Here is a 25,964-nt window from a genome sequence, read left to right on the forward strand (position 1 = left end):
GGGTCCTCAAGAGAGGAGGCTCAAGCCTTGACCTCCATGTTACTCAGAATCCTTTCCTACCTAGGGGTAAGTGTAAATGTCAAAAAATCAACTTTGTTTACCACACAGTCCCTGGATTTCATAGGGACCTTCATTGATGTGGTCTCAGCACAAGCCTACCTACCAAGGGATAGTTCCAGATCCTGCAGGAACTCGTCACGCAAGTGGTCCACGGTCCTTCTGTTCCGATCAGGATTTGCCTATCCCTCCTTGACCACATGGCAGCCTGCATATACATCACTGTTTTCACTCACCTTCTCCTTCGCTGTCTTCAGCTGTGGCTCCAGAGAGTCTATTCTCCCATGCGACATACTATGGACTTTCTGTTGACAGTCCCCTCCAAAATACACTCCTCCATCTAGTGGTGGACTGACCTGAGGCAGATCTGGGCTCGGATGCCTTTCCTCTTATCCTCCCTAGACACAATGATCATAATGGATGCATCACTTGCTGGATGGGGTATCCATATGGGTGAGCACATGACGCCAGGGACTTGGACCCCTTGGGAATCCAGAATGCACATCAACATTCTGGAGCTTTGGGTGACATGGAGAGCATGTCAAGCATTCTTCCCATCCATTTGCTCCCATCATGTTCTCATCATGTCTGACAGCACCACCACCATTTATTACATCAACAAACAAGGGGGCATGAGGTCAACTGCACTCTGTGCAGAAGCGGTTTATCTATAGGATTGGTGCATTGCCCACAAGATTCTGTTGTCAGCAGCCTATCTTCCAGGGACTCAGAATGTGACTGCAGGCTTTCTCAGCAGGAAGTTTATGGCCGACCACGAATGGGAACTTCATTGCACTGTAGTCAATGATATTTTCAGCCAATGAGGGACTCTTTGCCTCCCATGCCAACAGCAAGTGCACCATCTACTGCTCCATGGGAAGGGGTATCAGTGTCCATTCCCAAGGCGATGCCTTCGTCCTCCACTGGTTGGACCAGATCAATTACGCCTTTCCCCATCTCCCACTCCTGCAATGAGACCTCCACAAGATCAGGCAGGAGAAGGCCATGGTCATTCTGGTTGCCCTTTTCTGGCCATTCCAATTCTGGTTTCCTCAGCTTCTTTGCATGTTGGCTAGTCCCCTGTGTCCCCTGCCAGCTTTTCTGGAACTCCTCATGCAACATGGCAGCAGGATCAGGCATCCCGATCTATACACACTTCACCTGAGAGCTTGGTTTTCGGATGGGCATTTTTGCTAGAATGGGAATGTTCATTGGAGTACAAGACATCCTTTCCTTGAAGACGCTGGGACTTGCTCTGAACTCCATCAAGGTCCATACAGCGGCTATCAGTGCCTTCCATCCCCCCATCCTCCCAATGGAAGGCCACTCCATATTTACGCATCCATTGACTGTCAGATTTTGGAATGGTTTCCTCAGAACCTTCCCATCCTTCTAACCTATTGCTCTTGAGTGGCACCTCAATCTTGTTTTCTCTATGTTAATGAAATCATCTTTTGAGCCACTGGCTTCCTGCTCCCTGTCCCACCTTTCCACGAAAGTTGCCTTCCTAGTAGCTATTATTTCCATGAGAAGGGTAACTGGGGGCCATGATGGCAGACTCCACCTTTCACCATATTCCATAAGGACAAAGTCTCCCTGCATCTGCACCCCAAGTTTCTCCCAAGGGTTGTATCCTGGTTTCATCTCCACCAACCCATACACTTGCTTTCTTTCTGAAGCCTCATGTCTCAGTGGAGAAGTGGTGCCTTCACTCCGCAGGGCCTTGGCCTTTTACCTGCAGAGAACAAGATCGATCAGGAAATCCCCTAGACTGTTTGTTGCTATAGTTGAAAGGATTAAGGGGTAGGCAATCTCCACACAGAGGATTTATAAGTGGATTTTGTGATGCATTACACTTTGCTATCAGTTGTTGGGACTTCCTCCACTCCTTGGGGTGAGAGCCCATTAGACGAGAGCACAAGCATCGACTACAGCCACTCTGCAAAATATACTGCTTCCAGATATATGTAGGGCAATCATGTGGAGTTCGGTACATACCTTCGCTAAGCATTATGTCTTAGTGCAAGATTCTGTGACAGATGCCTCATTTGGCATGGCTGTTCTCCAATCCACCATTCCATCCTATTCCTCGTACCCTCCTCCAAATTAGGTACTGCTTGTTAATCACTCACAGTGGAATACAATAGGGACCATCACTCAAAGAAGAAGAGGAGGTTACTTACCTGTAACTGGAGGTTCTTCGAGATGTGGGGTCCCTATTTGTATTCCACTTCCCGCCCTCCTTCCCCTTTGCTGCAGATCTGTTCAATTTGCAGTGGAAAAGGAACTGGAGGTGCACCCTGGTCTGCCTCGCCTTTTATCACTACAGTCAAAACCATGAGGCAAAACAAGGGTGTATGTGCAGATCAACAGACACTACTACTTTCAAATTCTCTGGCTCTGGATGCATGGTGCACATGTGGAAACCCTCAGTGGAACACAGATAAGTAAACTCCTCTTCCTGACTAGTGTAAGCTCCCATTTGCAGTTCTCTAGTGTTGGGAGATGCAGATTTTAAAGTCATTACATTGTTCTACATAATAGCTATTATAGGCCCAGGATTGAATTGGCTGCCTATCCCTGCCCTTGGGCAGGTGTAATTCTTTGATGAAATTCAATATTTGCAGAGCGGAGGAGGAAATGTTCTCGTGACAGGTTCTGCTTTTAAAAGAGGGAGGGAAGGAAGGAAGAAGGGAAAAGGCGATTCAAAGGTGATCCGAGTTTTGCAATTTAAGAATAATTTTCATGGACACAGATCAATAGGCAGAGAGCAGGTTAGGCAGTGAAAGGTAAATGATAAATCATCATGTTAAATGGATATCACTTTTTCTCATGGGTAGGGTTGCCAGTTTTGGTTGGACATATTCCTGGAGGTTTCATGCGGGTATGTTTGTATACAAATGTAGCCCTCAATCCGGCAAATGCTTTAGTGGGAATATTCCCATTTCTAATATTACTCACATCCATAGGTGTTTGCAGGAGTGGGGCCATAGTGTGTGCTTTGGATTGCCAGTATTCCAGTGCCCACATATGTCTATCACCCTTTGTCATAGGCAGCAGGTGGCCAGGGCTAGAGCAGGGTCAGCCCTCAGCTCCCAAATCTATTTTTGAGCCACTCTGCTGCCTACCTGCCTGTCCACCTTGGCCCGTGAAGGGTGTCGTGGGCAGGGGCCCTCCCTGCCTGCTGGATTCCTGGTACTGTATGTGGAGCTAGATTCCTGAGTCCCAGCAGGGGATGCTGGCTCATGAGCAGTGCTTCTCGAGAAAGTTCATTGCAGAGAGTGAGTCCTAGGGGAAGGCGGGGGGGGGGGGGGGGGGGGGGGGGGGGGGCGGGGGAGGAGAATGGGAGTCCTGGGGAAAGAGGAGAAGAGATTTGGGTGAAGGAGGGTGATCCTGAGGCCCTGCGTCTGGAGTGTCGTGGGGAAAAAGTCCTTGCCTGTGCACGGATGACAACCCGCCTTTCTGTATTTATATTCCCTAAAATTTGCCATTTGCCACAGGCTATGTGATTTGAGCCATGGGAACTGGGATAAGGTGGGGGAATCTTGAACTTGTAGAAAGTTGGCCCAGGTGTAATTGTGCTTCTATGTGCTATCAGATGTATTTGATAAAGTTCACTGGTTTTATAGATCTTTCTTTATATAAAGGCAAATTGCCAATACAAACTAAAGGAAATGTATATGAGGAAGATAAACCTCACTACTGCTGTGCATTGAAATGGTTCAGTACTCAGCCTTCACAGAGCAAGCATAAAACAATAGGCTTGCTAGCCCAGCTGTCAGAAGTACATTTAGAGTCAAGATTGATTAAAATTCTCCTGACTAGGTAAAACCAACTAAGTGAAGAGCATAGCATGAGCTATTTAATGAAAGAATGGAAGAATAATTGTTTGCATTCAGAACAAAAAAAAAAAAGCAACTGAGTTGGTGCAGTCCCACCAAAATGTTCAAAGCATCATGCAGGGATTCAGGGCCTAATTAAGTGTTTAGCCCTTATGGGTTTGATGCAAACATTCAAAATTGTTCTGAGATTAAACACATGTCATGCTGCCTGTCTAAGGGGTGCAGGGATTGAGGTGGAGGCATAAAGGCAACTTTCTGTCACCCCTGTCCTGGGGCCTATTGGGGGCCAGTTTGCCCTGGCACTAGTTAGAGCAGCCTGAGATCAGACATAATTTTAGGGGTGCACCAGTGGCCATTCATGTCCTTACCCCTTCTGTGTCTCTGTTATACTAGGGTATGTGCAGGAGGGAGGGCGAAGGGGGTGCTGTATCTGAACGACCTCTACTGCTGCAGAATCCCACCCTGCCCTTTTAGGGCAGCTTAGTTCCCTTTGTGCAACCAGAGTGACCCATATGGTATGTTGTGTGAGTGGGGACTGCCCTCTGTATTTGTAAAAATAGGCATAATGGAAAAGAGCTGGCTATTTAAATGGATCATAATTAGGATTAATTAATCTCCCCTCCTAGGTGTTCTAAATGTACACACTGGTGCTATCATTTGAGAGCTAGGGGAGAGAACCAAGTTTTAGCCGCAATGTATCTTGACCATTTAATTTGATCATTTAAACAGAAAACCTTTTTCTAATGTGGCTGTTTTTAGGGGAAGTGCATCTTTATAGGAAATTTATTTAAATGGGAATTTACTTTGAAGACCTTTAATACACCTGCACTTTTTCATTTATCCAGGAGTGGTGGTATGGCTCTATTAATGAATGACTGCATGGCAGCGTTTGATTTCTTCTCTTGTATGGTGCATTGAAACTGGAGCAGAAAACTTCAAATTTAATGTAGGGTGAGGACTATTTTTAGCTTTGTCAGTGAAGCAAAGAAGGAACTAGTCACTTTTCTCAATGACTCTCTCAGAGGAAAGGAACTGAAAAACTTCCCTCTCTTGAGACGGATAATATGTTAATCTAGTAGCAAGAACTGACACAGAGGAATGAGCCACGTGATTTATAATGTACAGGGTGGGAAAAGAACATAAGTGGTGTTTCTGCCATGGGATCTTCTTCAGGCTTTGATTTAAAATAAAAGCAAATAATGCAGAACACTCAGAACTTTTGGGGGACTGTTGCTCTCTCAACAAATGTTGGTTCAAACAATTAGTTCTAGGAAGGATCAAATGAGGACAAAATAAGACAGATGACACGTTGTTCTGGGGTCACCATCCTGTTTTTTTTCCATTGTTGGTTCTGATTTCTATGGGATAATCCCATTCTCTGCAAATCTATCTTGTAAAATATTAAAGGGTCCTTAAATAGACTTCAGCACCCATGGAACATCACTGCATCATGACATCAACTTACAACATTGTGATGCAATGTTATGTTGATTTATGCCTTGCCAGCAGGAAAGTATCACTCATGACACAAACACTTATCCCATCGGTTAAATGTTGGGGTTCTTAGGAATTGGCTTGTTTTGGCCTTGTTTTGAAATGGGATTAGCTTGATTTTTGGCTTATTGTGAAAGTCGGGGTGTTTATTTACTGGTGAAAATTGGCAACTGTGATTAGCATGGCACTCACTAGTGAATAGTAGGGTAATATAGTTCAAATCTGTTATGGTATATATATTATCAGCCTAGATACATACCCTATGTTCTTTTCTTTTATTATCAATAATATTAAAGGCATATTATATCTGAGCTGACTCTTTCCCTGTGTACCGATTAATGATCACAAAGCCACTGTTTGGTTCTTTCAGATGCTTTTCTTGATCTGTTTGTGAACAATTTGGGCTCCAGTACAAGGAAGACCTGGGGCATCTGCAGGAAACAGTCCTGGGGATACACTGTAAGTATGGTGCAAAAACAGTTTCTCAAATATCTGTTAAAATATCCTAAAAATAAACACACATTAAAAAAATATATATGTTCACAAAAGTTAGTAAGGCCTAGTGCACAAACAAAACCTTCTGCCACTTGTTGGTTGCAGGCCAAGAGTCTGTTTGAAGTAGTTCTTCCCTGAAGCACAGGAATGGGAAGAAAGTCTCAGGCTCCTCTCCCTTTCCCCTCAGTGTGCCACACGTGCACTGCGTGTAGCATCTGGCCTGGAGTTGACTTGATGGCACTTTGACTCTCCCCACCCCATGGACTTGGGTTGACTGGAGGATTCAGGAATCAGCTCTCCTTTCCCATCCCTGCTCTGCCTTCAAAGGTCTGCTAGACATTTGTTTGCAGTAGGCCACTGAGGGCTGCCCAACGTCCATCCCAATCCCAACCCCACCCTTCTCCATCCAGAATGTCACTATTCCACTGAATCTGGGGTCCTCAACATCCATGCAGAGGGGCACAGGGTTTGCTCCATAATGCACATGTAAATGCCTGCACAGGTATTTCCCCTGCACTAGCACACACAGGGGAGAGGACTTAACACCTGTGAATGCAGGGGATAGAATTTACTAGAACTGGCTAAAAAAAGAAAAGTAGCATGAGTTGTTTGTGAAAATGTCTGCAAAAAGTGTGTCCCTGTTTTTCAAAGAAAAACATTGAGTTGTGAAATTATTTCGACCAACACTAGAATTTACGTGCACAAGCCGAGGAGACAAATAGAGTTTCACACTGAAGACCTATCACCTATACATGCAGTTGCTTGAAAAGTATGAACACAAGCTGAATGTGCACAAAAGAGAGGTTCGGTGGGGCTGATATGATGATTGGACCCTGTACTGCAAGAGGCCAAGTTTAAGTGCACCAGGGTAAAGGAATGAAAGAATGCTGCTATTGGTTCGCCCTCTAATTTGTGGTTATGATGACAGCTTGCTTTGGCTTTTCTTTGAAAAATACATTTTTTAAAGATAAATCAGATTGTAAAAACCTATGCTGTTAAATACCATGCCAGTCAGAAGTATGCTTATGAAAAAACAAGGACCAACAATTTAGACCAGATCCTGCACTGCTGTATATTGGCATAGCTCCACTGATGTCAGTAGTTCTACACCAATTTAGGCCAGCTGGGATCTGGGCCTCTGAGCTGAGATTTTACGTTGCTGATGTAAAGAATGATATCTGAGATTGCGTCTTGCCTGGTCTACAAATATTTTAATTTTGTCAAACTCATGTTATAAGCAAGATATGAAAGTATTTTTCCATGAACACTAGGGGGGTAGTTCTTCACTGCAATAAAAGACCCTGTGGCACAGCCATGACTGGCCCAGGTCAGCAGACTTGGGCTCGGGCTGTGGGATTATGAAATAGCAGTGTCGATGTTCAGGCTCAGGCTGGAGCCTGGGCTCTGAGTTCCCATGAGAGGGAGGGTGTCAGGCTCTGTCTACGCTGGAATAAAAAACCCACGGCTGGCCTGGGTCAGCTGACTCAGGCTCGTGGGGCTTGGGCTCTGGGGCTGAAAAATTGCTGAATATCTACACAGCAGTTTTTAAGTCTTGTGAGACTGAATCAGCTGACCTGGGCCAGGTGCAGCCATGTTGTGCGGCTTTTATCCCCTTGTAGACATACCCTTGGGCCTGGGTTCAGCCCAAGTCTGAATGTCTTCACTGCTATTTTTAGACTTGCAGCCTGAGCGCCCATGAGCCCAAGTCAGCTGACGTGGGGTTTGAGACTCAGAGCCTCAGCTTTTGTATCACGGTGTAGACATACCCTTATAAGCCGTTTCTAAAACTGATTGCCTGGGGGAACTCATCATGTAGCTGAATAACATAGCATAACAAAATTACTACCGTACTGATTGTAGAAATGTAGCTGTCCTGTACAAAATGCTAACCAGTAGAAGGCAGCAGCTGCTCAGCTTTGAATTGCTCATAATGGTTAGGAATGTATGCTTACCTGCACTAGCAGTCTGGATCCAAGCACTGAACTGTCAAGGTTTCAAATATAGGACGTCCAGTGCTTCGCATTCTCAGTTCTTTATGGTTTCTCTGTCATAATTGTATGTTTCTTCTCTTCTAGGCACAAGTATTTTAGATTTCCCTGTTCAGTAATAGTCAGCATGCTACTATTCTATCACATGTTGGCATTAGCTTCTCTTCAGATCTTCATCCTCTCAGGGAATTGGGCTCTAGCCAAGAACATCAACTTCTATAATGTGAGACCTCCACTAGACCGTAAGTAGCCAGTTGTGGCTTTCTTGTATTTGAGAATGTAGGTTAATATTTCAGCTATCAGCTTTTCCATTGTTATCCCTCATTTTCAGGGCTCTCTCTTAAATATAAAGCGTCTCTCTCTTAGACATTGGGGATCTCCTCTAGAGTTTAAAACAAAACATTCATTTGGGTGCCTCCTATGGTTGCTCAGTATCATTCCTAACATTTGAGATACAGTCTGAATGAAGTTGAACAGAGAGGGAGAGAAGTGTTTTCTTTGATTTGTACTTTGATAATAAACAGTTTCAGATTTTGGATGCTTTTGCCCTTTTATGTCTCAAAATGACTTTATTTTGTACAATGTAAATGGTGCAATGGACTATCCATTTCTGTTTGTTGTACTGCTTTTTTGTGGGTGGGGTAGGGAGGTTCGTGTTTTGAACACTTTTAAAGTTAGCACTAAGTGAAAATATGAAAGTTAGTACAAAGTTAAAACCACTGTCGTAGCTGGGAAATCAGCTGTCAGTAATAGCATCATATGTCTGCTTCTTACCTTGCACTCCGATTACTCTCCCTGTGCACCCAACTGGATAAGAGTATCTGTGATATAAAGGATTAAAGTGGAAAAGTAGTGATGTTTAGCAGGTGGGGTGTTTGATGCCAAACTGCTTTAAAACTCCTGTATGTGTGTATATAAAATGTTATAAAAACAGAATTTGAAATCAAACGCACTAATCCCTAATTGGCAACTGCTTGTTCAGAGTTGGGGGCAGTGACTTGGAGCTGGTTTCAAAGCAGTATCTGCCACATCTAGGGAAGCAAAAGCTGATTAAATGTAGATTGTGCAACAGTGTACATGTGTGCATATACAGAGGAGATATGTGTATCTTGTATGTTATAATACTGTATATGTAATGTGCAATGATACACTCTCCATTTAAACAGCGTTTTGATTGTGAGAGAGAATGAAAAGGCTGGGAAATGTTTTAAAGTTAAGGCATGATGATGTTAGTACAAGAAGTAAAAGCTTCTATGGTAAGGTATGAAATAGTTCTTAATTTACCCAATAGATTGACATGAACTGTATGTGCTATTCTTATAAACGTGTATAAATGTGTGAATATGTGTAAATATAAACATTAGCATATATGTAAGTATTTTTGTCTAATAAATGTAAAAGCAAGCACTTTTTGTTTGACATTTTAATTTTTGATATTTGCAAACTTAACATACTTATTGTATTTTTAAAGCCACTCCATTTCCAAACAGCTTTAAGTGTTTCACCTGTGCAAATGCAGTTGACAATTACAACTGTAACAGATGGGCTGAAGATAAATGGTGCCCTGAAAGTAAGTGTGCCTGTCTTAGGGAGATTCTTTAAGGTATTTAATTTTGTTTTTCCCCTGATTCAACCATCTCTCAGACAGCTAGTTATATAGGATTAACATACCATCATACTGATGCCCTGGGGATAGAATTAGTAATCATGAGCCTTATGATTTCTCTTCAAATGGATATTCCAGCCATTTGAATACGCTAAGCAATATTGCAAATCATGTTGAAGACCTCGTATGTTTAGACTTACACTAGAACCTCAGAGTTATGAATACCTGAGGAATGGAGGTTGTTCGTAACTCTGAAATGTTCATAACTCTGAACAAAACATTACGGTTGTTCTTTCAAAAGTTTTACAACTGAACATTGATTTCATACAGCTTTGAAACTTTACTACGCAGAAGAAAAATGCTGCTTTCCCTTTATTTTTTTCATAGTTTACGTTTCACACAGTACTGTATTTGCCTTTTTTTTACTTTTTGTCTCTGCTACTGCTTGATTGCACACTTCCGATTCCAAATGAGGTGTGTGGTTGACCAGTCAGTTTGTAACTCTGGTGTTCGTAACTCTGAGGTTCTACTGTAGTACGTATTTGAATGAGTATTGTGTAGAGTATCTTTTTATAGAATAAGGAAGCTGCTCACTAGAGTATGTATAACTAGAAATTCGTTAATGTAACTCTACCATTTTTATGGGTTGGCAAGCTTGTGCTAAGGATTTTAGAGGAATTTTTGAATACTGTAGTCTTAAAGCATAGTCACATTTCTGGGTGGATGGACGCCTTGTAGTGATGTGTGTGCAGTGAGTGGAGAATATAGGATTTGAGATTAAGTATACAGCTGAATTCAGCCCTGTATACATTCTAGATTCAAAATGAATGATCAAAGCACAGCCCTAGCTGAGACTTCCATTTAATTACTTAAGATAGCTAGTCCAAAGCTGACTGTGAAAAGCTACAAACATATCTCGCTAAACTGGGTGACTGGGTGACACAGCAGCAGATGAATTTCAGTGTTAATAAGTGCAAAGTGATACAGACTAGAAAAAACAATCCAACAATACATATGTGCTGAAACTAGGGGAGCTGCCGCATGCCCTGGCTTGAAGTGGTTTCACACAACCCGAAATCAACCTGTAGAACTCGTTGCCAGGGGATGTTGTGAAGGCCAAAAGTATAACTGTATTCAAAAAAGTATTAGGTGAGTTTGTGGAGGATAGGTCCATCAATGTCCATTAGCCAAAATGGTCAGGGACATAACCACATGCCCTGGGTATCCCTAAATGCTTGACTGCCAGAAGCTGTGACTGGTGATGGGATGGATCACTCGATAATTGCCCTGTTCTGTTCATTCCCTCTGAAGTATCTGGCACTGGCCACTGTTGGAAGACAAGGTACTGGGCTAGATGGACTATTGGTCTTGACCCAGTATGGCCATTCTTATGTTATCCTCCCTCTTTGTAGTTCTATGCCAGATTAATCTAATCTCTATAAACAGACTCTGGATTCCTGTTTTCCAATCCTTTTTTCCTATTTTCCTTGTGCTTGTGAAGAAACAAATAGTTTTATTAGGTTGTCTTTATACTTCTAATGTAATATTGGTCTTGTTTGCATTTCCTCTGAACTTAGCGGTTAACTTATCCAACATTGATACATGGTGGGAAAACAATTTGCACTGTCAAATTATATTCCCCTCGCCAAAGCCAGCTATTACTTTAGTACTGTCTCCAAGAGTCAGCTGTTCAAGGGTAAAGACTATTTCTTAATTCAGTCCCGCAGTCAAAGCTAAATGTGCTGCCAAATCTACCATCATTCCTAGTGTCTTTTGCAAAATTAACATAGGAGCTGAAACAATTACTTCTAATATTTAGTGCAGTTTTGTTAATTAGGGATGACTTTATAAAAGACAGCTATATAAAAGGCCTAATGCAAGGTTTATGCTAAACTGTAGGTGTACATCATTGCTGCATGTGATTTCAGATGTGTTGTATGTGAACTCTCAAAATGGAAAGTGTCATGTTAGTGCATCCATTGGTAGTGCAGACACATTTGGTAATAAGGCCTGAAGATCAGACTTGGAAGAGAGAATAGCAGGGTCACTGAAACTAGGGAAGGTAACATACCCTGAAGAAAAGGAGTACTTGTGGCACCTTAGAGACTAACCAATTTATTTGAGCATGAGCTTTCGTGAGCTACAGCTCACTTCATCAGATGCATACTGTGGAAACTGCAGAAGACATTATATACACACAGAGACCATGAGCTGTAGCTCACGAAAGCTCGTGCTCAAATAAATTGGTTAGTCTCTAAGGTGCCACAAGTACTCCTTTTCTTTTTGCGAATACAGACTAACACGGCTGTTACTCTGATACCCTGAAGAGAGGGGAAAGGAGGAAAAATGTTGGAAGAAGGGGAGTTGGAGGCTAGGGGAGAGGTGGGATAGAAGTGGGAAATGAAAAAGGTAAAGAAGTCTAGGTGGAGGGGAAAGGGAATGAGAAGTGAGTGCAAGAGGGAAAGGAAGAACCAGGAGAGAAGCTGCTAAAACTAGCTAGCTAGAGATGAAGTGTTAGATAGATAGTACAAATCTCAATGCCCTTTTTCATAAGTTGCAGCCTAGGGGCCAAATGGCACATTTAATTTAAGGTCTACCTAATACATCATGACTGTTAAATGACAATTTTTGGGGAATATAATGCCATTTTACTGCTCTAAACCCCACACAATCTCTAAGTTTTCTAAGTGCAAGCACTTTATTGTAACTTGTCATTTAGTGAAAACTTTTGAAGTATGTGAAAGAACTGACACTGTATGAAAATAAACCTGATTTTGGTGTATTTCTTAGATACAAAGTACTGCTTGACAGTTCATCATTTCACAAGCCATGGAAGGAGTACATCTGTGACCAAAAAATGTGCTACCAGGGATGAATGCCATTTTGTTGGCTGTCACCCACGCAGAGAGACAGGCCGTACAGTAAGCATCAGTTTTTGTAATGGTGAATGTTTTTTTTAAGACATTCTAAATAAGGGTCCTGTTCAGCACTTGTTACTCAAATAACTACTGCTGGAGTGAATAACACCTGCCAAATGAGACTATCTAATGTTTGTCAGGGCTGGGTCATGGGCAGCCGGACCTTGTGGTCAGAGCTGTGGTTCACAGTCAGGAGCCAAGGGTCAGCTGGGTCAAGATACCGGGAGATCAGAGGCAGAAGACAAACTGGAGATCAGAACCACAGGTCAGATGCCATGAGCCAAGCCAGGTCAGGGCACCAGGAAGTCAAGCCAGGTGGGCTGGTGCAGGAGGCACAAGGTATACAGTCCAGAGCATGGTGGATCCCAATTGTTTGGAGAGCGTCCTGTTGCTGGTTTAAGTAGGTTGGCTACCCTGACATGTCAGGGGTGGAGCCTCAAACTGGGGCTAGGCGTCCAGGGTCAGCAGTTGTCAGCAGGCTGCCAAGTGGAAGGCTGAAGTGTGGCTTCTCCTGTAAACCCTGTGGATCATGAAAATGTTTTAGTAATGGAAGTCAAAGTTCTAGAACAGGACTCAGATTAGCACCTCTCCCTATTTTTCTATGAAGAAGTTAAGCTGTAGTTGCGAGGGAGGGTCAAATTTTTGAGTCAAACTTAGCTCTATAACACCATTTGCTATGGTGATTATAACATCAAGCTACCTTGTAGAGGATCCGAGTTCCAATTCAAACTTGGCCATTCCTTTTCTAGGTGGCAATTGGCTGTCTTGCTCATAAAAGGAGAAGTTTTCCTTTGGAGAGGATGCACCTCTTGTAGCTCTATAGTGACCTTTCTGGCTGGAGGCAGCCATGTTCAGCTTTATTCAGTCAGAAGGATAATTTCTCCAGTGTAAGTCATGGAAACAAAACAACACTAGATTTAGGCTTGGAACTTGCTATATTTCTTTGGGCAGCAGTGTCGAAAAAGCACTGCTACGTTAAGGGGCTGGTTCTCAGGTCAGGATTTTTCCCCAAAGTGAAGGGGCTGGTTCTTTTGTCATATTAGCGGAGAGAGAGAGAGAATTTAGGGTGTTTTTGCCCCTCATTTTTATAGTTCAGTCACCCTTTGAAATACATTTTCCTGAGGGTTACCCCTAGATAAAGTTCATTGCAGCTGTGAGAACAGAGACATGGAATCTCGTGGTGAAAGAGGTTCCATGTTGTTGTTTGCTAAAATGCAGATCAATCTGTTCCTCGCCCCCTTCACTACCAAAGAATGGCCACTTGACCATGATTGCCAATCAACTTTGACATCTGGCTAAAAGCGTCAGCTTGTTGTTTGTCTTTGAGAAACCAGTTTACTCCCTCCCAATACTTGTACAGTATATAGTATACTTGTCCAATATACGCACTGTAGTCGTAATTTCAGCTTATGTTCATAACTGTTACTATGCATGTTGTACATAGGTTACACAAGAATATTGATCTGTTTATTAGTTTTTAAATTATACCTTACAAGGCATATTTTGCACAAAGATTAATACAATAATGTGTAGGGTGTGAATAGAGAGGTACTTTTGGTCACAACCATTTGTAAGTGGAGAAAAATTACTACATTTGTTGATATGTTTGATTAACAAGATACCAGACTTTAAAACCATGTCATTCTTATTACTACATTGCTTTTGTCCCATTTCAGTTATGACCTAATTTTAGCATCTGGTAAATTACAAATAGCTAAAATTACAGATTATTACTTTATATAGATGGTATAAACCATTGACTTCTAGTCCAATCCACTGTGAAAATGAATATCTTTATTTTTAAAAATATAGAGTACAGTATAATGTTGAAGAGTTGTGTAGTAGTGTGTTATACATACTGACTGACGTAAGCAACCTTTGCTATAACTCTTGCTTCTGAAAAGGAAGTATAGCAAATGTTCCAGGTAAAATGGTTAGAATGTTTTATATCCTGTATAATAGAGAACTGGAAGGATATTTTTGAAATCAGTGTCATAGTAAAATCTTTTAGCAGGATTTGAATGATCTTAGTGTGTAAGATTTCAGCTATCTTGAAGATAGCAGACAATCTGTATGTTAAATATGAAAGGACATATATATGCTGCCTTTGATTTGAGCACAGACTCCCATTGATGTCAATGAGTGTTGATGGATTGAGGGAGGTATATGGCCTTTAGAAGCTCCAGCTTGTCTTATGCTGCATTTTATCTTGTAAAATATACAAATATTCCTTTGCATACAATGCAAACTGCTGTGTGGAAATGGGTACACTCTGCATCTTCACACGCTCCAATAAGGAAATCAGTTTCAATATTTCCCCAAATAAACTACTAGTGAAGAAGATGATGAACATTAACCGTTCTCTAGCACTGGAAATTTGACAGGAGATGCAAATGTAAAGATCAAAATACGAGATAATGCTGCATAAAAGCTTATGAGGGAAATTAAACATGATCATAGTCTATTTTCATTAAAAATGTGTGACAAGAAAACATTCAAAACCATGTTTGTGCTTAATAAATAGGAAGGTGATAATTATGGGATGTTTTCCCTACTTTCTTATATGTTGGGAAATCTGTCAGACATAGTTAAAGGTTAACTATCATCAGATCATGGTAACAGGAGTCCATTAATTACAGTGCATGATAATGAGCTGTGAGAACACTTACTGTGCATGGTTTTTCAGATATAACTGATAGCCCAACTCAGCTCACAGGATACCAGACAGAAGTAATTAGTATTGCTGGTTGGGAATTTTCTGGCAAAATGTGTTTTGTTTTGTTTTGTTTTTTGGCTAAACTTTGATTTTGTGAAAACTGAAACTATTTGTGGGAAAGGGTCAGTTACAACAAATCTGATTTCCTAATTTTTGGGGGGGAATTGAAATTGTTGAAAGGACTTTTCATTTCAAAATACTAGTTAATTTATAGTTTTATTTTTAAAAAGGTCAAAATCTAAATGAAACATTTTGATTGATCCCATTCCAAAAATTCTTTTGGATTTTAGGTTCACAAATTTTTTTGAGATGTTGACTTTTTGTCAAGATTCAGGGTGGGGAAAAAATTTCAAAATCTGAAACTCTTGTGGGACAGGAAAATGGTTTCCTGCCCAGCAATGGTGATTAGCTTTTTTTTTTTAGTAATAACTAGGGCTGTTGATTAATCGCAGTTAACTCATGTGATTAACTCAAAAATATTAATCATGATTTAAAAAAATAATCACGATTAATCATAGTTTTATTCGCTCTGTTAAGCAATAGAATACCAAATGAAATGTATTCAATATTTTTGGATGTTTTTCTATATTTTCAAATATATTGATTTAAATTACAACACAGAATACAAAGTTTACAGTGTTCCCTTTATATTAATATTTTTTGATTACTAATATTTGCACTCTAAAATGATAAAGTATTTTTCAATTCACCTCATACAAGTACTGTAGAGCAATCTCTTTCTTGTGAAAGTGCAACTTACAAATGTAGATTTTTTTTGTTACATAACTGCACTCAAAAACAAAACAGTGTAAAAACTTTAGAGCCTACAAGTCCACTCAGTCCTACTTCTTGTTCAGCCAATCGCAAAGACAGACAAGCTTATTTACATTTACGGGACATAATGCTGCCTGCTTATTATTTACAATGTCACCTGAAAGTGAGAACACGCATTCGCATGGCACTTTTCTAGCCGGCATTGCAAGGTATTTACATGCCAGATATGCTAAACATGCGTATGCCCCTTCACGCTTCGGTCACCATTCCAGAGGACATGCATCAATGCTGATGACACTCATTAAAAAAATAATGTGTTAATTACATTTGTGACTGAACTCTTTGGGGAGAATTGTATGTCTCCTGCTCTGTTTTACCTGAATTCTGTCATATAGCAGTCTCGGATGATGACCCAGCACATGTTGTTTGTTTTAAGAATACTTTAACCGCAGATTTGACAAAACGCAAAGAAGTATCAATGTGAGATTTCTAAAGATAGCTACAGCACTCGACTCAAGGTTTAAGAATTTGAAGTGCCTTCCAAAATCTGAGAGGGACGAAGGTGTGGAGCATGCTTTCAGAAGTCTTAAAAGAGCAACACTCCAATGTGGAAACTACAGACCCTGAACCACCAAAAAAGAAAATGAACCTTCTGCTGGTGGCGTCTGACTCAGATGATGAAAATAAACATGTGTCAGTCAACACTGCTTTGGATCATTATCGAGCAGAACCCGTCATCAGCATGGATGCATATCCTATGGAACAGTGGTTGAAGCATGAAGAGACATATGAATCTTTAGGGCATTGGTCTGTAAATACCTTGTGACGCTGGCTACAACAGTTTCATGTGAACGCCTGTTCTCACTTTCAGGTAACATTGTAAACAAGAAGCAGGCATCATTATCTCCTGCAAATGTAAACAAACTTGTTTGTCTGAGCGATTGGCTGAACAAGAAGTAGGACTGAGTGGACTTGTAGGCTGTAAAGTTTTACATTGTTTTATTTTTGAATGCAGGTTTTTTTTACATAATTCTATGTTTGTAAATTCAACTTTCATGATAAAGAGATTGCACTGCAGTACTTGCAATGGGGGAATTGAAAAATAATATTTCTTTTGTTTTTTACAGTGAAAATATTTATAAACAAAAATAAATATAAACTGAGCACTGTACACTTTGTATTCTGTGTTGTAAATGAAATCAATATATTTGAAAATGTAGAAAACATCCAAAATATTTAAATAAATGCTATTCTATTGTTTAATGGCGCGATTAATCATGATTAATTGTGATTAATTTTTTTAATTGCTTGACAGCCCTAGTAATAACCCTTGCAAGTGAAAGCATATACACTATAAACTTCTGTTGCAGCCACTCCTGCCTACCAATCTCCTTTTTATTAACAGGAATGCATTTCTTGCTGTGAAGGGATGATCTGCAATGTAGAAATACCAACCAATCACACAAATGCAGTGTTTTCAGTAATGCATGCTCCGAGGACATCAGATGGCAGCAGGAGGACAATTAGCATTCCAGTACTTGCATCAGTCATAACAATTATGTTGTTATGATGCAGTTTTCCATGTGCCAAATGTGATTCAGAGGGATAAACTTTCTGGGCTCAGCTATAAGAACATTTCAGTTTGAAGGAAGTCTCCGGCCCCCTTCAGATGATAGAAGATGGTAGGAAAACATGGACATGCACATCATGAAGTTTGTTGATCATTTATTGAAAATTCTTGCAAAGAGTCTGAAGTATTTAAAAACAAACAAACTGGTGACCAGACACTATAGTAGACTTTAACCAGTTATCTGAATTCTTCATTTGGTGATGGAAGCGTGTGTACACTCTGCACATTACTTGAACAAGGAAACTGGTTGTCTGTAGGCAGTCAATTTACCAAGTGAGATAAAGGGATACTTCTAGATGCAAAAGCTGTGCCAAGCTTACCTCAAGAGAAGCCACTTTTTTCATAACTTTGAGTATTGACTTGTAGTGTTGTAGTCTCTTGTCTGCCTTATTGATGAGAAAATGTTATGTTTAAGTTCATCCTTTACAGTTCTCCATGAACACCATGTTCATTGAGAACAAGGTATCTAAGAAATAGACAAAAGTGCTTTTTTTTATTCAGTTTTGGTCAGAACTTCGATGTCCTATGGAAAAACTGAAAAATATTTAAATTTTTTTTCTCTCCTACAACAACATTGTGACCCCTCCTCAGATTATAAAATGATGAATCCACCAAAAAATAAATAAAATCCTAACAAAAGATGACCAACTGCTTAGGCTCCTATGAGTCTCTATTTAGGCATGTAACTAAAGCAGTCTGAAAGAGTGCTGAGTACCTGTATCTCCCATTGTCTTTGATAGGATTTGTGGGTGATCAGTTCTTCCAGATACCTCACCACTTTTATTTAGGAGCCTAACGTTAGGCACCCAGCTTTGAAAAGTATGGCTTAAGTTTCTAAAAATAATGTTGCCAATCTTACCCTTTTTTCCCACAGTTGTAGTAGATTTTTTTTAAGGCCTGGTTTATTGTATATTTTGACTAATGTTGCACATCTGACCAGTTGGAAAAATTAAAAATAGTAGAATTTAGGTTACTGTTGCATGTTACAAAAAAATCTTTGTTTTCCTTTGTAAGCCTTGCAATGAACAATGTCTGTGTCATATTTATGTGTATTCTCATTCCTCTGGTTCAAGGGCTGGATACTTTCAGATTCACTGTCTCTCTCTTTCACATGAAGAAGTCAATTCTGAAGACTGATAGAGAATGATTTCACTTACTTTGTCAGTATTCGGTCTGATTTACAGCATATGCCAATGTTGACTATTTTTGACTATTTTTGTTGTTAATATTTTGGTTCAGATTCTCTGTGCTTGCAAACACCCTGATCCTGTGTACCAGCATACGTCAGCCCTGTCCTGAGCACAACCTCAAGGCTCCCAGGACTCTCTGGGACCTGTGCTGATGGTTATGGATGGAGGGAAGTTTCAGCCATGCCTCCTTTTTTGCCCAAGCTTGTGCCCAGAGTCTTTACTTACTGGATCCACCATCCCCTTTGCACTGCAGCATGGTCATGAGTCTGACCCATACAGTTTGAACAGAGCACTGTGTTGCATTTTTTGTTTCAGAATTTTTTTTTTTGGTACTTTATTTGTGAATTCACAGATGTAACCACTAATAAGTTAGACTCTATATTGAAAAGCTAAGATGATGAGAAATCAAAAGTTTTCTTTGTAATCAGAATTGGTTGAAAAATTGAGGGGGGAAAAAGTTGTGAAAATTTTGTCCAAATATTTTTGTAGGATTTGTAATTGAAATTTTCAGTGCAACGTAAAGATTTAATCAAAAATTGAATGTCTGAAAATGTTGACCAACTCTGTAGTTTCAACCTGTGTGTGTCAAATCTTTTTTATTTCCCTCTAACTTGTTTAAGTACACTTAGCTATTTTAATTTTAACTGGCAATTGGAAAACCTACTTTACTGATGTTTTCAAAATTGATGATGATCTACACCAACATATATCCAGAGAAGTTCTTAGAATGGTGACCCTTTTTCTTTTATTTTTCCTGTATGCAAATATGTGACATGTCTAAAATCTATCGCCACAATCTGATGAAGAGGCACTTAAAAAAATAATTAGAGTTGTAATAAGTTACAAATGGAAAAGATCATTCACTCCCTTCGCTTGCCAGTGCAGGGTTCTTTCCTGTCATCTAAATCTAACTATTTCAAGCAATGGATTTTTGGCATCTTCTTATGGAAGACTGACTATTCCAAAGTCCAATAGATCAAGCTATAAGGAAGAATTTCCTAGTATTGAGCAAAATGTTTCTTTCTTTAAAGGTAATGTCTTTAATGCTTCTTTAATTGTTTTATCAGTCTAGCAGGTAATGACAGCTGTAGCTGAGATCACAGAACACTTTCCATTATTAGTTCCTGGTTTTAGGTTTCTGCAACATTCTCTTTTTGGACTTGGTTCTCTGCCCGAAGGTGAATTCTTCAATAAAATTAAAGCAAAATCTTTTCAATGGTTTTCTGAATTATGAAAGCATGTAAAAATACACTTTCCTGACTTCTGCCTCTTCACCTGCATACTCCTACCCCGGCAGCCCTCCAGGCTCGAGGTGCTCCCTCAAATTCTGTTCCTTGGAATGATTTGTGCAGTTGAAAATGACAATATAAAGCTTAACAAGGCTTGTGGCCTTAGATGAGTTTACTGTAAATAGTTTAAAAAGATTTAAAACTTTAGATTTGTTTATTCTCCAATAAGATTCCAAACTACACAACTTGGGAGCAGAGCTAGGATCTTGAAGTACTGGCCAGAAGGTTGGCCATGCTGATGCTACTTTAAGATTTTCTTGAACTGATAAGATTATCTCCTGTGCATACACAGGTGAGGAATGCAATTGACAATAATAAGAGGCAGTAGTTCCTCATTGGCAGTCTGGTGCTTCTTAAATCGGCACATGTGCAGGCTGCTAATGACATTGATCGGCTCTAGTTGGCCTTGGTTAATTGGTGCCTGTTAGTTATAGAACTGTTTGTTTTTTTTCCCTATTAAGAAACTCTAGGAAACAAATGCAAAAAAATGTCAATTCAACATGAGGGTTGCACAATTAAGCACTCGGATCAGAAGATGTGAAAGTTAAGATTGATTGTGCATCATTGCCTCTGCCGTTTTGCACATACATAAAACCTCTATATTTGTGATTGTATTTTATCTTGGACTTACTTGTGAATCTAAGTTCATAGAAAAAGATTGTGTTCTAGTGTGTTAGAGAAATAGGATGTGATTACATAATTTAAGACTGCATCACGATGGGATATAGGGGTTTCATATTAAAGCTTAGCTTTCACATTTTTTGACTTTATAAGGCTTGCATGTGGAATCATGTTATATTAATGTAACATTTTTGCATTTAAGAAATAGGTTAAAATATGGGCTATGTTCTACCCGCAGTTATCAGTGTGCAAGTCCTATTAATTTCAGTGGGAGCATCTGGGGGCACCATTTGACTCTAGGAGTATGATTTTCAGTAGCTAGGCATTGCATGTACTTAAACACACATGAATGTTCTCCTACCAAACAGGCATTAAATGTTATTGCACTGCCATCTGTGATGGGCTAAATGTCTTTGGATGCAGCAAGCAATCATTAAAATCAATGGGAGCCATACTCAAGTGCATCCCAGGACAGAATGATCCCTTTGTATTCTGCTTTGAAATAAAATTAAATATATGTTGTGAAATCCAATCCATGGAGTTATACCAGCGTTGAATTTGGCCCTTGACTGCTATGAAGATTAAGATATCATGACCACAAAATGGTTATTCCAAGATTATAACAAATAGGACCCAAAAAGGGTATTGCTCTTGTCTTTGAAGTAATTTGTACAGTTGAGTGGCAAACAGCTTTATTTAAATATTGCATTTTTACATTGTACTAGGGACAATCTAGAGTCGATTGTTTTTTCCAAAGTTTGAATGTATTTGTAACAAAACATCTTCAACTATTCAATGTTTGTGTCTGTATCAGTGTTTCTTATCTCTCAGTGTTCCTGTTTTAAGCCTCTTTTGAAAAACTGGCACTTTTGATTAAAGGTATTAAAATATTAGTTGGTGGAGAATATTTATATATTGAAATAGCCTGAAGAAAGAACTGAATTTTGCTACTTAAAAAAAATTAAATAGTGTGGGCCAGAGACTGTCACTCTTCTTAGCACTTTGACTCCAGGAGGAGTCATTCCAGTCTGTCGATTCCAGTGCACTTATGTATTACTCAATTTGGTAAGTAAGAGTGGCAGATTTTGGTATTGTGGGGTTTATTGATCTAGAATTTGAGGTTAGATGTGATGCTTGTACTCTTCTTGTTCATTGCTGTTACCCCTTCTTCTGATGGCAGTGCCCAGCTTCTGACACTACTATTGTCCCTCTGCTGATTGGTAGCAGAGTTCTTGGCTTTGAAGGTCAGCGTCTCAGTGGAGGAAAAGTCTCCAGTTGGGCACAAAGAAAAACCGTGGAACATGCAATTAGTGATCACCTGTGAAAAGTTTGACTTTCCCAGCATCACAAAGGAAATCTGTGGCTGAGGCAGGGATAGAATCCAGTCTAGCATTCAACAGTTCTACCCACAAGACTATCCTTTCTTTTTCTGCAATCCCTTATCTCAGTTGCATAGCTTCCAGCTTCTGTAACTAATGAGACAGGGTCCTATGGACAGCAGCCTCCTTCACAATACAACTCTGTGCCCTGAATGAGACAGGGATCCTGTGGAAGAAATAGTATTTTGTCATGTATTTAAAGACTGCATGCTCTTAATGAGGAGACTGAATAAGGGCTGCTTATATCTGGCATTTCCTAACTTTTGAGTGCTTGATTTTGCAATCTTAATATTCTTTTAATTCAATTATTATTAATAATATAACTTGCTATTTAAAAAAAACCCTGACAAAACCAGACGTTGAATCATATGGAACCATATTGACTCCTCAACTGGTGGCCAACAAGGTTGCAATTACAGCTGGTCAAACTTTTGTGACAGAAATTTTATGTCAGAAAATGCTGAATTCAATGAAATCTAAACATTCTATGCCAACGTGTCTATTCCATCAAAACTTTTAACAGAATACAGGCAGGTTGGTCTGGCTTCCTGCCATCCCTCCTGGCTCCCTGGCAGCCTACCTGCTAGGCTGCCTAGCACCCCAGCATCCTGCCTGATGGGTTGCCTGGCTCCACATCCGGCTGCCTGCCCAGGTACCTGGGATACTGGGTCCCTGGCTTCCGAGGATGCCTGGCTTGCAAGTTCCCTGGGCTGGTGAGCTTTTTAGGCTGTCCAGTTGCCTGCATGGCAGGCTGCCTGGCCAGTATGCAGGGAGCTGGCAGCCTGCCTACCAGGTGGAGAGCCAGACTGTGCCTGCCTGTCTCCTAGGCAGGCAGCTGGTGTTTGGCAAGCCCAGGCAGCCAAGGTGCTGGCAAGTCCAGGCAGCTGGTGAGCTGGGCAGTCACACCCACCTGCCAGGGGGACAGCTGGAGAGCCAGCAAGCCCAGGCAGCAGGAACATTTTAGTCCCATGAAAAAATTTGAGGTTTTGAATTATTGTCCCAGTTCAGGCCATTTTTTTTCTCCCCCAGAACTCGCTGTTTTTTTAGTGGTATGGAGATTTTGTTTCCTGGCCAGCTCTAGTTGAGCCTTTAAGATCCACAGTGTTGACCCCTACCAAACCGTGCTGCCTGTAATGAAAAGAAAAGCTGTATGTGTTTAGATTTTCAGGGGAATATCTCCATTCATTTTGGGCTTGCTCATATGGGCTGAGCAGTTCCTGCAGTATTTTGAGCACCCTTAGCTCACACGAACTGCCAGTGGTAGGAATTGACCCCTCCGCTCCCGGCAGCCAGTACGTGTATGTGTAGTGCCTTTTCAAGCATATTATGAAACTGACAAAAGGAGGTTTATGACATGAATTGTCACATGCTCTGGTGTTGTGACCTGGGGGCACCAACCATCCACAACAATGTTTTCTGGCCCCACACTCCAACCCCAATCCCAGCCTGGTGCAGAGGGCAGGCCCTGGCGGGGGTGAAAACAGAGCAAGCTGTGGGCTATGTTGCAGTGCCACTCCAATTTGGTCCAACTGCCTCTCCGCTATGATGGAGAGGCAACCGGGCAAAATTGAATGGCTCTGCCTCTCCATGCACAAGGTCTCCATACCCAGAAAAGGGAGTTGGGCCCAGCACCGTGGAACAAGAGTTGCTGCTACTGGGAGAGTGTGGGACAGGTTTGCCCTCCCCCACCCACTCCAGAGCTTCCCCTTTGCATCAGGCTAGGATTAGGATTGTGGTGCTGGGGCAGAGGGTGCTGCTATGGATGGTCAGTGCACCCTCATCAGAAGGAGGAGGATTGCATCTAGGGCTTACATTCTTATAGAGTATTTCCTGGAGTGCCCCCCTCCCCTATCCCCTGCAGTGTGCTATACAAACTCCTCCAGGGGGTTTGAAAATAGCTTGGCTGAATTTAAGCCCTGATTGAATCCATTGAATATGGAGGCTACATCCACCACTGCTTAGCAAGTCTGTGTTAGTTTTAGTGGTTATAATACACAGGCATGACAACGTGTGAAATTAGCAAGCCAATAGGTATAATTGAAAGTAGCACCACCAATGACCCATTGCCCCTCCTGGTTGCAAAACCTGGCTTTGCAACTGCAGAAGTGGACCAAGATGAAGTTGTTTTCGGGAGTGGGCTTGCTTTTCTAAGTGGAAAAAAGAATAAGACCATGGCCCTGTCCCTCCATGTACCATAATAGATGCTTTATGGGGTGTGCTTACTATACTAACTTAGCACCAGTGGAAACGTAGGGTGGAATCCTGGTCCCAGTGACGTCAGTGGGGGTTTTGCCATCTCAGACTGTGGTCATCATTCCTTGTAAGTAGGTTTGGGCCTGGTGAATATGGGGGTGGAGGATGGAAAGGGGAATGAACATACTTATTGTATGTATACTCATTGTGCTGGACTGCTGAACTTCCATTACAATTTGGCATGGTTGCTTTAAAATTTAGTATCAGTGGAAAGTATTCTGTTAGAAAGCTCCAGTTATCAAAAGTAGGAAAACACTCTGAAGATGTTCAGTGTTTTGAATGATGGAATATATTTGTGCAAAGATAAAAGCTACGGTACTGCAGGAAAAGGTTTAAAGGTCACATCACAGTGTTCCTTTGTTTTCCTTTGCTTTGGCCTTTTACTGCTGCTTATTAGTTTTTAAACCACCTCCCCTTATGTTGTGCCACTATAAACAGAAGAAAGAGTGATGTGATGCTATTCTGAAGTGACAATCCTATGGTAGAGTTGAATGTATTTACTTTGGAATGAGGTACAAATTAGGAGGTGGGGATAGAACCACTCATTTCAGTAATATGAAAACAAAATGAATATAGTGTTTGGTTAGTACAGTGTAGCAGTTCTGAAACTTCCATTTGAACTAAACAAAAGTTCTGTTTGGCTTTTGTAAACATATTATTCTTGCATTTGTTTTTCCTCTTTTAGTTTCCGTTGTACAGGTTGTGTTGTCTGACCTTTCCCACTGTGTTCCTACAGAAGTGTTACACTTGACTACATCATACCAATGTTTGTGTTTAACGTGATTTTTCATCCTCTATTTCTCATCCCTATTGAGCTTTCCTTTATTATTGTTTGTTTTTACTGTTGTGGCACCCGGAGGCCCTGTTCAGGATGGCAGCCCCACCAGGTGCTGTTTGTACACAGAATAAAGGACAGTCCCTGCGCCAAAGAGCTAACAGTCTAATTTGTGACAGGGTGCTAAAATGGGATGTAAAGTCAGAAGGAATTAGGGAAGGAGGATGAAGGGAATAACAACAACTTACGTTTACTCAGGTTAACTATAATCAAGTCAATTAGCCAAGTTTAGAAAGGTATTTTTTCTTTACAATATCCTGTGGCCAAATATACTTTGTGTTTAGGAAAATATTTCCTTGTATCTGTTTTAAATGTGTTTCTCTTCTCATTCATTCCATCTTGTTCTTGTATCACACTTGGTAAGTAGGAGTAGCTGATTGACCTTTCTGTGACATTGATTTTGGATTCCAGGGAGAAAAAGAACTACTCACAGAATAAACGAGAGAGAGAGTGAGAGTGTGTGTGTGTGTCTGTATACACACACACACACACACACATACATTGTAACCACCAGCTATACCACAGGCAACATATATACCAAAAAATAAACAAACAGCCCTCTGTTCCATGCTTGAATTAATGTTGTGTCTATGACAAAAATATCTGGGGGCCTCACAGACATTATTAATGAATTTAGGCTCCTGAGTATGGTGGGGAAATAATATCCTCACTTTACAGAGGAATCGGTATACAAGAGACCCCTTTTCTCCTAGGGATGCATCCAGTGCTTTAACCACAACACCATTCATCCTCTCGATCTGCAATTCTTGATTCATGTTCCAGCTTCCAAGAATTGTGTTAGCATTTTGAAATCACTTAGCTTCTCTTTCTTTCTCCTTAAACATTATCAGCTACATTGTCTACATTGTCAGCTGGA

General features: G+C 40.7%; 1 protein-coding gene across 3 annotated transcripts in view; it reads left to right on the plus strand.

Moving 5' to 3' along the window:
- Window positions 1-18,488, plus strand: part of LYPD6B (LY6/PLAUR domain containing 6B) — a 114,734-nt gene extending 96,246 nt beyond the window's left edge. The window contains exons 2-7 of one of the 3 annotated variants that reach the window (XM_037912499.2): window positions 4,745-4,850; window positions 5,764-5,852; window positions 7,964-8,118; window positions 9,348-9,446; window positions 12,273-12,403; window positions 17,296-18,488. In XM_037912499.2, the coding sequence (XP_037768427.1) occupies window positions 8,004-8,118; window positions 9,348-9,446; window positions 12,273-12,403; window positions 17,296-17,460 (510 nt within the window). In that variant the 5' untranslated portion in view covers window positions 4,745-4,850; window positions 5,764-5,852; window positions 7,964-8,003 and the 3' untranslated portion in view covers window positions 17,461-18,488. The remainder of the gene's footprint in view (window positions 1-4,744; window positions 4,851-5,763; window positions 5,853-7,963; window positions 8,119-9,347; window positions 9,447-12,272; window positions 12,404-17,295) is intronic. The other 2 variants (XM_037912500.2, XM_043525083.1) reach the window with 2 other exon arrangements.
- Window positions 18,489-25,964: the final 7,476 nt, after the last annotated feature.

The sequence above is a fragment of the Chelonia mydas genome, chromosome 11 (assembly GCF_015237465.2).
Source record: "Chelonia mydas isolate rCheMyd1 chromosome 11, rCheMyd1.pri.v2, whole genome shotgun sequence".
In the NCBI taxonomy this organism is placed as follows: Eukaryota; Metazoa; Chordata; order Testudines; family Cheloniidae; genus Chelonia; species Chelonia mydas.